A 14,371-nucleotide genomic window follows, 5' to 3' on the forward strand; every position below is an offset into this window, starting at 1 on the left:
TTCTACAACTATGTTTTTTATAGTTGGTTGTCATGCCTCAACTTAGGCAAGTGACACTAACAGTCAATATTATTCAAGCTAGATTGATTTTTGAGTCTAAAGAATTAAATTGATCTTTTTGACAAAAAAATATGGGGCAAAACAGCCCACTTTTGCGCTCTTTTTCTTTCATCTTCTTCCCATCTCAAAGGAAAATTAGGGTCAGGATTTCTTTCATTTCTTAGTTCCTGCTTTTTATTGATTCTGTAGAGGAAAATATGCAGCAGCCCCACAGTTGATGAACATCATCAATGAACAGATTCAAAAAAGGCTAATTGATCTTTCAGCATTGTCACTTCTTTAAACATATTTTACCTTTAGGTTTTACGAGTGTTTAATGTGTTTAGGGTTTTGCATGTATTGATTTGTATGAAATTTTTTTAATAAAATTTAACCCCTTTTTTCCCGTGGAACAGTCCTAGCACAAACATTCCATTATGTCATTTCCCCCCCAAAGTATGGTGCATCCTAATAATGTTTGTAACAGCAAAGATGAGATAAATTATGATTGGTCTGAGTTTATACAATGTTTTCAGTTTTCAAGCAATGCTGCAGCACAACCCAATGTATCTTTGCTAAAATTGCTGATGCACAAGCCACAAGCATCAACCTGACATCTAATGCTTAAACAGGCATTTAATTGAGCTCAATCTTCCCAGATGCTGCATCTAAATGTTTCACAAATGAGCTCACAAAGTGAAAAATGAGAGAAATAATTGGATACTGATGCAGTAAATAAAATGTGCAGCTTTAGTGTTTGACAATAACACAGTAAAATAAATAGTTTGGTTTTCTGATGGATCGAGGGCCAATAGGCAAAAAAATAATTTAAAAATAGTCACCTTAGGTTCCAATCAGAGAATTTTTCACAGATGGAAAAGACAGCTGATGACCAAGATCTCAAGAGATACAATCAAACTATAAAATCATATCCCAAAATTATTGCAATCAGCTTAATGCATGATCCACGACTCAACATTGAGATTCGCTGTATCCTGCTGGAACAAAATGAGATCGATAAATCTCTTAAAACTGTTTTGGTTGAGCGATGATATTATAAACATCTATGAAATCAAATATGCTATAATAACAAACTAGTATCAGTTCATCAAAACATACAAGACAACTCACAATTGAGGTAAATGCACAAGCTATCTTCTAGAAGTTAATGCTGCCCCAGTTGCCCTGCCATGGTACAAGAAAATTAAGCTCGGTATACGAAAAACATGAACTGAATAATGACGTTAAGCTATCTGAGGGGTTTTAAGTTGCATACCTGTCCTGTTTTCCAACAAAATTCGAATTAGACCTTCCATGACCAGAGGCCTTGCTTTCAATACTTGTTCTCTCAAAATTGGCTCCATTAATTTCTCTAGGGCCTTTAGATTTGCTCAATATTTTTACATTTGAGAGACTACCGGCCACACCAAAAGAAATGCCATTCGGTTGTTGCTTCTGCATTCCTAACAGCTGCGAATGATCATCAGCAGCATTTTTAGAGACTGCTGCTTGCTTCTTGAAAACAGCATTCTCATTCCTCACATGGTTGGAATCAACTGATGGTACTCCTTTCTTTAGTCGGTTAGGTGGTGCAATTGGAGTAACAGCAACAGAAGGCAAAAATGTGGAGTGAGGAGATGAGGCTGCGGCAGCTGCAGCAACTTTAGCAACAGCAGCTGTGGCTGCTATTATCTCCTGTGCTCCCTCCCGTAGCCGAATATAATCATCCTCAATTACAAATAACTGAAATCACAAAGAAATTATGATTTCAAATCTTCAGAAGGTATTATTTCAAAAGAGAAAAGTTGCAAGAATGAACCTCAGGGTGAAGGGCTACAAAGTCATCCAGCTTTCCATACTTTTTCTTGTAATCATGCCAGTGTAAAGGTGCAAGCATTTTCCCCAGCCTATTTGGTAGCTGCAATTGACAGATATAAGTCAAACCCATGCGTGCATGATTTTAATACCATAGCCAGGTGACCTAAGAAAAATCATTAGCAGACCACTAAAGCACTAACCGTTGAACTGATTCGAATTCTACCACCAGGTGGAATTGTACGAACAATGCAGGCCAACAATGCTCTTTCCTCAAGCAGAGCAGCCTCTGAAGTCTTACCTGGCATCAATATATTAGTCTGCTCAGTTGTTACAGACTTTTTGGGCAAAATAGCACCAGTGCCATTGCTGATTGTTGTTTCACAGGAACCAACAGACTGCACTGAAGAATCAGGAGGAGATAGGCTGGCACTGGCAGCAGTACTTCCTTCTTCCACCGTTAGATCTTGGTCCTTCAGCATATGATTTTTCATGTTAAGCATATTCTGTTCCTGTCCAGTTCAAAGTTAAGTAGAGGTTAGCTCTGAGCTCTTCAACTGCTTGAAGATTAGCCAAACTGACAAACCTTGGATTCACAGCTCTGTTCAAGAGTGCCCAATTTCAATGCATCATGAAATTGTGAAGAAATCTGTTGCAAGTTTGGCTCAGATTGGGGTTTCACAAGGTAACTTGAGTTAATTGACTCAACGACCTACAAAGAAACGGTTTTAACAAGTTACGAGGATAGATGAAAACAGTATCGAGCAGTGTCAGTAAAATAATCTTAATTTAAAGAACCTGTGCTTTTCCAGTAGATGATGATATTACAGAAATCGACTCTGACCCTTGGCTTATATGATCTACATGGTCTGGACAAATGGCTTGTCCATCAACAGATATTTCGCACTCATGACTTACGTCTGACCTCCCGAGGCTTTGATCGGTTTGCGATGGTGGAAGTTGATTCGGTCCAGAAGGCTGGAAACCCTCTGATGAAACCTGAAGAACAAGATGAAAAACCATTGAACATAACTAAAGAAAACTTTGACACAACTAATAATGCATTGCTTTGACCAAACCTGTTGGTTCTGCCACTGTTGGACGGATGACATTGCTTGCATTGAGTAGGGTCCAACATGGGATACCACAGAATGAGGAACCCCCTGTTGATGCATGACAAATGACTGCAGAGCAGTAACCTGCTCAGGTGGGAGATAAGCAGGCATACCAAGTGGAGCAATCGGACCACTTCGAACATGATCATTCTGATTCTGATATAAATGGAGTAATATAAGAGGAAGCAATAGAAAGAATCCTAAATTAGATGAATACTAGTCTATGGTCTAAAAACCTCTAAAAATGAGTTTACAAGCACCATCTTAAGCCAGACATTAGATGAAATGTAGAAACAAGGAGAGAGCAGAGGGCTGCAGAGATCCATGATTTCAATAAAACTAAGCATAAGCTATAACATGTTTTGCCAATGGAACACTACAATATGAAGAAAAAGCGTATACTTATAATTGCTTTACAGATGGTTATAAAATATTAGATATCTCATTGCAAAACAATCCCAGCAACACCACTTCGGTAAAGAAACATCAATCTTACCAGATTTGATGCATTGCCAGAAAATGGTTGAACACTGGCTGAAGCCCCCTTTGAAATTACCCCAGTATTCACATTTGTTGCACCACTTCCATTAGAATCCACTTGGTTTCCATTATGTTGACCAAATTGAGGTAAATCTTTTGAATTTGCTTTTGTTATACGTGATTCATCACTATAAGTACCTTTCCTCTCTCTTGCATCAGCCAGTTCAAGTTGAAGCTGATGCACCGTATGTAAATGAAGTCTCTCCATCTCTGCAAACTAACATTAACAAGGACAGTCAATCTAAATTCACTGAAAATTACATCGAATTTATTTATTTAAGTAGAGAAAGAATAAATAAGAAACTTAAATCTCATCAACCTGTCTCTGACAGCCATGCCACAGCTGGTTATATTGCTCTGTCCGTTCTCTTAATTCAGCCTGTAAGGTGTGGTTTGTACTTGACTGCAAAACATCCACCTCCTGGACACGTGAAAGCCAAGTTTGGGCCTCTCTCAACTGTTCATCCTTAAAAAGAATGGCTTCCTGAGCAGCCCTATACTGAAGCATAGACTAGCATTAGGAAATACAGCTAGACTTCTAGCAACCAACAATTCACACCTTAACGTCCAGAAATTTTTTTTTTAAAAGAGCATAAAAATTTTTAAAATGTACAGACCTGTTCCTGCAACTCAATAATCTGCCTCTCTTTTTCTTGAACATGCTCTTGAAGATCATGTATCTGTTTTATATGCTGGGCTCTCTCTGCTTCTGAATGATCATGCTCTCTTCTGCCAAAAGAAAAAGAATAGGAAACCCATCTAAATTTCAATAGGTTTCAAGCCTCAGCTGAAAGATTAATGCATTAAAAGAAGTTTCCAGGAAAAGCAGCAGCTAATATTTAGGAAATTCCATTCAATGATAAATACTAAAAGCTAATACGTTTAGAAACTTTTGAAGTGTGTCGATTACACAGCAACTACTAATATAAACAAAACACTCGTATAAACAAATTACATTGAGGACTATGGTTACTGCAAATAGATAGCTCTTAAGAATAAAACACAACAAACACACACCTAAAAGTTGCTAGTTCCTTATTTTGTTCTCTGAGGAGGTCTTCCTTTGCCCAGGCCTGCCAAGATGATCCAAGAGCCGTAATTTACACATGACTTGCTAGAAAAAGGCTTTAATTAAAATTTAAAAAAATCCCAAAGCAGAATGAAGAAACAGAAAGACCTCTTCTTTTTCCACTTTTATGGCATGTAATTCTCTATCTTTCTCTTCCATTTTCCTTTCCAACTGATGTATGGTCTGTTCACTTTCACGGAGTTGCTCCTATATAAGGAAATAAAGCCAAACATAGACTGTAAGTCACAAAAAAGGACAGTAACTTTGCTAGATCTTCTTGTTGCATGCTTAAATAATTTCTAGTGTGAACGGATCTCACTGATATTTTGCACAATACCAAACAAAAGATGCTCCACTTGAAAGAAAAAGGCAGGTTTCACTAATTTACTCACTTCCACAGTCAACATATGATGACAAATTTATCTAAGTTTATAATCTTATGCATGAAACTCGAATTCTTCTCTTTCTCCTTTTTGTTTTTCATAAATAAAGATCATTATAATTTTTTGAAGCAGTTAAAACTTGACTTAGTTCTTATTTCTGATAGTTGAATTTCAGAAGAATCATACTATGAATCACATTCTAAATTCAAACCTCAAGCTTGGCAGCAGTATTGGCATGGGCTTTGATTTCAGCATCATATCTGCTCTGCATTTCCAGAACACTTGATCTAGCAATTGCTTGAGCTCGCAGTTCAACTTCCATCTGCTGGAGCTGCTCTCTCTGTCTGGCAACATCGTGGATTCGCTGTTGCAATATGTCGTCATCTAGACTTCCATCCACCGTGATCGGAAAGAAGTCAGCATCAGCAGGCTCTCCTCCATGTTGCATCTTAATAAGCATTCAACCAAATCACTTTTTCATCATGTCCAAAATGGAATTAATCTTAATTCAAAAAGCCTTACCTCATATAAGGTTCTCTCATCAGATTGTCCCAACTTTGATCTGTCCAATCCCTACACATTGCAAGAAAACTGAATATAACAAATAATGAACTCCGCTGGTTCAAAAATAACAGAAATAGGAATCTTTCACCAACACAGCTCAAAGCTACAATCCCACCGTTCACAGAAGAGCATTTCCTCACATCAATATAACTAATGAACTTTCTAGAATATGAAACGCTAAGTTCTTGGGATTACATAAATATTTAAACACAGTTAAGACAACCCAAATTCACATCCCCAATCATTCCAACAACCCATTGACCACAAACTTGTCATCAAAGTGAACCAAAGATTTTAATAAATGCATCAAAATGTTTCAATTTAGAGCACAAGGTAGGTTAATGAATGGCGATCAAAGAACCCCAACCCAAAAGTGTGAAATAAGTGGAACTAATTAATAATTGGGTAATAAAACTGTATGCAAGTAAACAAACTAGAAGGACCAAAAAGATCAATGAAAAAAAATAAATAGATACACGCTAATGTTGCTTTTGCTTATGAGCACTGAAGAATACCAAACACAAGTAGTAATATTAAATTAATCAAGGTAACTGTTTTTAGTTCGGAATTTCACATGCAAAACACGATTATGTTATCGTTTCAACATTTTTCTCATTAACCACAAAAAGACAGAGCGAAGAAACCTTCATGACCAGATGAAATTACCACATCATCCCCGGGGTTCCGAACCACATGGTTGTCGGGAACGGCACGCCACTCTTTCCGCGACGATGATTGCATCGGCAACGAGCCGCTCCCCGAGGCGGCGACACTGGCCGCGGCCTCCATTGGATCAGGAATGTCTCACACCGCTCCAACTCTCCAAATTCCTCTGTCTGCAAAACAAAAGCAGACCCAAAGAGAAGAAGAAAACAGAAATCTAGGGTTTTCAATAAAAAATAAAATTAACAAAACACTAGAAAATAGAAAATTTTAGAAGAAAACGGAGAGGATATATGACCAAAAAAAAAAGAGAGCGGTGGGGAACAGAAATAGGAGAAGTTTGGGTTTTAAGGATCGGAGGGTTTTTGGATAAATCTTTAGTGTGTAAAAATAGTGAGATTTCCAGAGATTGATTGATTGATTGGCTGGTTGGGGTGCTTAAATTTTCGATCTAAGGCAAGCGTCCCGCCATTTATAGGCTTTGAGCCTTTTTAGTTCTGGTCTACTCAAGCGTCTTTTTTTTTCTTTTTCTTTTTTTCAGGTGACTAAAAGGCTTTTAATTTTATAAATTAGCCCATTGCTTTTGGGCCTTCCTACTCACTAATACTGCTAAAGTAAACTATCTTCTCTTTTTAATACATTTATTATTTTCACTAATATGGCGATGGCGAGAACAAGAATAAAGACCACGGGTGCAGGGGTCAATGTCACTTTTTTCTACGGAAACACTTTTAAAAATACTTTATCTCTAATGATATATTCGATATTTTTCCGCTTTAAGTTTGCATACAATGCTTGTCTATTTGATGTTGCTTTTAATCTGTTTTTGATTAAACGAATTTTACTTTCAGTTTCTTAAATCAACTTTAACCCCACATCTTTTTTCACCCAATTTAGTCCAACAGAAAGGAGTACGACACTTATAACAGTATAATGCCTCATAAAGAGTCATTTGAATGTTTAATTAGAAATTATTGTTATATACAAATTCCGCAGCAAGATCTGTTCACAGCTGCTTCCGAAGTCAACAAGAATTTGAATTACCTGTTCAGGTTGCTCGTCAATCTGCGAAGAGAAATTATGCTAAACCTTAATTTAGTTCCCAGAGACTTATGCAACTGTTTCCAAAATCTCGAGGTGAATCTAATATCCCAATCTGAAATGATAGAAACAGGAACACCATGCTGGCACAGCTAATAAATAAGTTGATTTTGTCAATTTGTCAATTATCACTTAGGTAGCATTCTTCTTCAAAGTGGTAAGAAACCTACAACGAATCTATGGTTACTCGTTCTCATTTTCACTCAGGAATCAATACGGATTGGACTAAACCCGTTGGAACTTGAAGTTTGGCTTTAATTCTCTGACAAATTAGACATTTTACAATATATTTAACTAACTCATTTCATTTTCGACCACCAATATGAGCCTCATAAGTCTTGATACATTTTAGTACCTCCAGGGTGCATAGAAAACAAACCATCATGTGCCTCTTTGAGTATTTATTGTTTCGATTCAGCATTATTAGGCACGCATACTCGACCATGGACTTACTTGGCGGTCCCAATTATTCACAAGCAAGCGTCGAAGGATACCTACTCGTATTTGGTGGATTCTGTTATGAAGAAACCTGGAGTCGGAAAGGTAAAGTATTTTCTTCGTCTGGAAGGAAAGTTTTAATCCAATCCACGACTTCTGTCGTATGTGATGCAGTCTGCTCTTCTTCCGATTTCTATTTGTGAGGAATTAGACCGTCTCAATCGTAACTTCCTGTGGGGTGGATCCACTGATTTGACCCACAATCATTTAGTTAATTGGAATCAAGTTGGTAAGATGATGAATATTGGTGGATTGGGGTTGAGGAAAGCTCGATTGAACAATCTAGCCTTACTGACCAAAGCAAGTTGGCGTCTACATTCGAACCATAAGGCTTTGTGGTGCAAAATTTTTAAATATAAGTATTTACATCAGACTTCCTTTATGAAAGTAGCACCAAAAGCATATGCTTCGTCCACTTGGCGTGGACTATTGAAATATTTGCGGTATTTTAGCTAAAGGCTGTAAATGGAGAGTGGGGAGTGGTCGTGATATTAATTTTTGGCATGACTGGTTGGTAGGTAGAGCACTCCTATGTGATCAAATGGGGTACTCAATTAGTGATCGAAGAGGTGAAATGGTAGATGACTGTATTGACGATGATGGTCAATGGAATTTGTCATCAATTGCGATGGAGTTGTCGACCAATATTTAGCTTGAAATTTCTGCTGTTCCTGTTCCAATTATCTTTCAAAATAGTGCAGATGTCTTTTATTGGGGGCTGGAAAGCGATGGTAAATATTCTACCGGATCAACGTATAAACTGCTGTAAACAACATGTTGTTCCAATAGGGTCGGAAGCGTGTAAATTATTGTACTAAAAAATCACACAAAGTTCAATTCCCAGGGAAGAGAGGTGGATCACAAGGATCTCTTAAATACCAAGTCTTTCCTTAGTCAGAATATTCCTTCTAACGTAATTTAATAGCACAATTAAATACTACTATTATACCCTCAAATATTGAAAGAAAAATAGGACAAAAGAACACAAGAGTTTTAACGAGGTTCGGTAAATTATACCTACGTCCTCGGGCACTAACACCAGATGATAACTTTACTATCTCCAAAATATTACAAACAAATAGAATTCCTTAAGAATTCTCAAATGGGAGAAGAGAGAAAACTAAGAGAGAAAGATTGGTTGGGATGGTTGAAATGAGAAATGGTTAGGCCTATTTATAGTTGAGGTTCAGGGACTAACTTGCAAATGGCCTAAAAATTAGGGACCAAAATTGTAATTATCCCTTTCAACTTTAAACAACTTGCCAACTTTTTTTTTATTTCGGTGCCAATTGCACCTCCCACCATTTTTGACTTTTCAACCCCTTTTTAATTTAACTTATCAACAATCTCCACCTTGAAGATTTGATTAGGATAATCACATCTTTACACACTTCCTTCAACTCCCCAAATTCGATAAAGCTATCTTTTGTAGTGCCTCCAAATGCGCTCTCGAGCGCCATACACCTAAAGGTGCTCAAATTCTCAGGATGTTAATCAAGTTCAAACAATGATTAAACTTGATTGTTGTTACCACCTTGGTCATCATATCTGCGGGATTATCTGTTGTCGGAATCTTCTCAAGTAGAATTTTTCCTTTTTCAAAGACTTCCCGCACAAAGTGATATCTTATGTCGATATGCTTGGTTCTTGAATGATAGACTTGATTTTTCGCTAAATGAATAGCGCTCTGACTATCACAATATAGACTAATGTGACTTTGAACAACTCCCAAGTCTTTCAATAATCCATTAAGCCAAATAGCCTCCTTAACAGCTTCTGTAACTGCCATATATTCTGCCTCTGTAGTAGACACAGCTACTGTAGACTGTAAGGTAGACTTCCAACTCACTGGGGCTTTCGCAAGAGTAAACAAATACCCCGTAGTTGAACAACGTTTATCTAAATCACCAGCAAAGTCAGAATCAACATATCCAACTACAAACTGACCAAGTGCTTCATCCTGTTCAAAAATTAAACCAACATCTACGGTTTTTCGAAGATACCGTAGAATCCATTTCACAGCTTGCCAATGTCCTTTTCCAGGATCATGCATATACCTGCTCACAACTCCAACAGCTTGTGAAATGTCAGGCCTCGTACACACCATCGCATACATCAAACTCCCAACTGCATTAGCATATGGGACTTTTGCCATATATTCTCTTTCTTTTTCAGTTTTCGGAGATAATTGAGCACTAAGTTTCAAATGAGAAGCAAGTGGGGTACTTACATGTTTTGTGTTTTCATTTACACCAAAACATTGTAATACATTTTTCAGATATTGCTTCTGATTCAAACAAAGCTTGCCTCTCTGTCTATCTCTACTTATCTCCATGCCGAGAATCTTCTTGGCCTCACCTAGATCTTTCATCTCGAACTCTTGATTCAACTGAGCCATCAGCTTATCTATCTCATTTTGGCTCTTCGAAGCGATTAACATATCATCAACATACAAGAGTAGATAAATGAAAGATCCGTCATGCAGCTTCTGCAAATACACACAATTGTCATATTTGCTTCTTGTGTACTTCTGCCTTCTCATAAAGCTATCAAATCGCTTGTACCACTGCCTCGGGGATTGCTTCAATCCATATAGCGATTTGTTAAGCTTACAAACCCAATTTCTACCACCAGCATCTGTGTATCCTTCTGGCTGAGTCATATAGATCTCCTTTTCTAACTCACCATGCAAGAAAACCGTCTTAACATCAAGTTGAGCTAGCTCCAAATTCAACTGTGCTACCAAGGCCAACAAAATTCTAATGGAGGAATGCTTCACAACAGGGGAAAATACATCATTGTAGTCAATTCCCTCCTTCTGAGCGTAGCCTTTAGCTACCAATCTTGCCTTGTAGCGAATATCCTTCTTGCTAGGAGATCCATCTTTCTTTGCGAATACCCACTTGCATCCGATTGCCCTTTTACCTTTCGGTAATTGCGCCAACTCCCAAGTATTGTTCTTCCGGAGAGACTGTATTTCTTCATCCATGGCGCTTTTCCATTTATCACTTTCTAAGCTTTGCATTGCTTCTTGATAAGTGATAGGAATATCATCAACAACGGGAAGGGCGTAGGCCACCATATCAGTAAATCGAGCAGGTTTACGAATTTCTCTCCGTGGCCTTGCAACTGCAACTGGTTCTGGTGTACTTAGTGGTTCTTGGGTAAGAACCTCTTCAACCTCTAATTCCTCCATTGTGGCTCGAGAATTAGACTTATTAACTGGGCAAATCCCCATCTGCTCAAACTCCACCTGTTTTAGAGTACACTCCACCTGCTGTGGAGTATTGCTCATCTGAATATCTTTATCTGCTACCTTTTTCAATGTGGCAGATTCATCAAAGGTAACATCTCTGCTACAGATCATTTTCTTTGTGCTTAAGCACCAAAGACGAAATCCCTTCACTCCAGAAGTGATTCCCATAAAGAGAGCTTTCTTTGCCCTCGGATCTAACTTTGACTCCTTCACATGGTAATATGCAGTGGATCCAAACACATGTAAGGAATCATAATCTGTAGCCGGTTTTCCAGACCATACCTCCATAGGAGTTTTTCTTTCTAATGCAGATGATGGCAAACGATTAACAAGATGGCCAGCGTATGTCACAGCCTCAGCCCAAAATTGCTTGCCCAACCCAGCATTGGACAACATACATCGAACTTTCTCCAGCAATGTTCGATTCATACGCTCTGCCACTCCATTCTGTTGTGGTGTATCCCTAACTGTGAAGTGTCGAACAATACCATACTCTTGGCACACATCGAAGAACGGATCACTTTTATATTCCCCTCCATTGTCCGTCCTAAGCCGCTTGATTTTCTTGCCAGTCTGGTTTTCGATCATAGTTTTCCATTTAAGAAAAACTCCAAGCACTTCATCTTTAGTTTTCATGGTATACACCCAAACTCTTCTGGAAAAGTCATCAACAAAAGTAACAAAGTAATGTTTTCCTCCCAACGAAGGTGTTTTGGAAGGCCCCCACACATCTGAGTGAATATATTCCAAAATACCTTTTGTATTATGGATAGCAGTGCCGAATTTCACTCTCTTTTGCTTTCCCAGAACACAGTGCTCACAAAATTTTAATTTGCAAGCCTTTGCACCTTTCAACAATCCTTGCTTTGCCAGAATTTGCAAGGATTTTTCGCTGGCATGTCCCAACTTCATATGCCACAACTGCATTGAGTCCAAGTCTTTGTTACCGGAAGCTGCAGCGACTGCTCCAATAATTGTACTACCTTGGTAGTAATACAAGTTATTTTTCCTGATGCCCTTCAATATCACAAGTGCGCCAGATGTCACTTTCAAAACCCCATCTCTCATAGTAACAACTGAACCATTGGATTCCAAGGCTCCCAATGAGATGAGATTTTTCTTCAAACTGGGCACGTACCGAACATCAGTCAGAACTCTGGTTGATCCATCTTGATTCTTTAATTGGATTGAACCTATCCCAACAGTTTTACAGGCATTGTCATTGCCCATATAAACAACTCCTCCATTTAGTTCTACTAAATCAGAGAACCACTCCCGGTTAGGGGACATATGATAGGTACAACCCGAATCCAATATCCACTCATCTGAGTGGAACGACGATGATGATGCAACTAGTGATAGTTCAGAGTCACTGGTATCATGCTTTGCAACACAAGCATCTACAGCAGCTTTTCCCTTACTCTTCAGCTTTGGACAATTTTTCTTCCAGTGGCCTTTCTCATGACAAAAGGCACATTCATCTTTCTCGAGTCTGGACTTTGACTTTGATCTCCCCTTTTGAGTTTTCTTCCGAGTGTATGAACGACCTCGGACTACTAAAGCTTCTGTATCTCTGATTGAGTTTTTCTGTTTGTCATTCTTTCTCTGTTCATAACTGTATAAGGCCGCACAGACTTCGCTCAGAGATATATCACTCCTGCCATGAAGTAGAGTAGTTTCTAGGAACTCAAACTCCTCAGGAAGTGACCCCAACAGCATCAAAGCCAAATATTCATCTTTGAATGTCTCATCCATATTCAGCAAATCAGTGACTAACTGATTAAATTTGGTGATGTGATCATTCATGGTGGTACTTGGGACGTATGTGAAGCGAAACAGTCTTTTCTTCAAGTGGAGCTTATTTTGACTGTTCTTCTTCAAAAAATTTTCTTCAAGTGCCACCCACAACTTATTTGCAGAAGTCTCTTTTGAAAAAGCGTACCTCTGCTCTCGAGAAAGGCATGATCGAATTGTGCCACATGCCAACCGATTGATCGCCTTCCAATCTTTCTCCTGTACATCATCTGGTTTCTCTTCATCAATGGCAATGTCTAGACCCTGCTGAAAAAGGGCATCTAGAACCTCACTTTGCCACATACCAAAATGGCCGGTGCCATCAAAGATCTCCACGGCCAATCTTGTATTTGCAATTGTCGGTCTTGTCCACATGGACGATGTTGAAGCTCCTACACCGACCGTTTTCTCCATAATCTTTCAATATACCTAAGGAAATCTTTTCTGATGTGGAAGATCAGTTTAAACTGCAACCACAGAGCATACTACGATTAACCTTCGGCTCTTGATACCACTTGTTGTTCCAATAGGGTCGGAAGCGTGTAAATTATTGTACTAAAAATCACACAAAGTTCAATTCCCAGGGAAGAGAGGTGGATCACAAGGATCTCTTAAATACCAAGTCTTTCCTTAGTCAGAATATTCCTTCTAACGTAATTTAATAGCACAATTAAATACTACTATTATACCCTCAAATATTGAAAGAAAAATAGGACAAAAAGAACACAAGAGTTTTAACGAGGTTCGGTAAATTATACCTACGTCCTCGGGCACTAACACCAGATGATAACTTTACTATCTCCAAAATATTACAAACAAATAGAATTCCTTAAGAATTCTCAAATGGGAGAAGAGAGAAAACTAAGAGAGAAAGATTGGTTGGGATGGTTGAAATGAGAAATGGTTAGGCCTATTTATAGTTGAGGTTCAGGGACTAACTTGCAAATGGCCTAAAAATTAGGGACCAAAATTGTAATTATCCCTTTCAACTTTAAACAACTTGCCAACTATTTTTTTTCTTTCGGTGCCAATTGCACCTCCCACCATTTTTGACTTTTCAACCCCTTTTTAATTTAACTTATCAACACAACATGCGGTTGGAGTGGGTGTGGCACATCCCTTATCCTGAACGTTTTCGATATTTTATTTGGCTTGTTGTTTTAAACCGCTTAAATACGAATTAGACATGCACGAGGAAGTCGATAGTTGATAATGCTTATTGCATCACATGTGGTGCTGATATGGAATCTCTTGATCACATTTTTCGGGAATGCTCAGTTTCGAAGAAGATGTGGTTGGCCTTTCGAGTATCGTTGAGGCAGTCGGACTTCTTTTCCTTGTCGTTCCATTACTGGCTGCAATGGAATTGCAGAGATACACATTTGGTATTGTTTAACGTTCCTTGGGGTGTTATCTTCATTACATCCTTATGGAGTACTTAGAAATGTTGTAATAAAGTTGTATTTCAAGGTCAGTCAACTTTGGCTATTGTTGCTTTCGATTATGCAAAGCGTTTTGCAATGGATATTAAAAA

At 38.3% G+C, this 14,371-nt stretch overlaps 1 protein-coding gene across 4 annotated transcripts; it reads right to left on the reverse strand.

Annotated features, from left to right (window-relative positions):
- Positions 1–736: 736 nt before the first annotated feature.
- On the reverse strand, positions 737–6,650 carry LOC107947196 (uncharacterized). 4 transcript variants are annotated; one of them, XM_016881772.2, is made up of 16 exons: positions 6,192–6,650; positions 5,484–5,534; positions 5,173–5,409; positions 4,687–4,785; positions 4,527–4,582; positions 4,127–4,238; positions 3,829–4,008; positions 3,466–3,726; positions 2,934–3,125; positions 2,653–2,853; positions 2,441–2,566; positions 2,058–2,366; positions 1,859–1,957; positions 1,316–1,782; positions 1,171–1,224; positions 737–1,034 (listed from the first exon to the last, which is right to left on the reverse strand). In XM_016881772.2, the coding sequence occupies exons 1-15, from the start codon at positions 6,312–6,314 to the stop codon at positions 1,191–1,193; spliced, it is 2,547 nt and encodes an 848-aa protein (XP_016737261.2). In that variant the 5' UTR covers positions 6,315–6,650; the 3' UTR covers positions 737–1,034; positions 1,171–1,190. The 4 variants fall into 4 exon arrangements, with proteins under 4 accessions (XP_016737261.2, XP_040963495.1, XP_040963496.1 ...); XM_041107561.1 differs by having other exon boundaries at positions 737–1,037; XM_041107562.1 differs by having other exon boundaries at positions 1,159–1,224.
- Positions 6,651–14,371: the final 7,721 nt, after the last annotated feature.

Source organism: Gossypium hirsutum, chromosome D12 (genome assembly GCF_007990345.1).
Source record: "Gossypium hirsutum isolate 1008001.06 chromosome D12, Gossypium_hirsutum_v2.1, whole genome shotgun sequence".
NCBI lineage: Eukaryota > Viridiplantae > Streptophyta > Magnoliopsida > Malvales > Malvaceae > Gossypium > Gossypium hirsutum.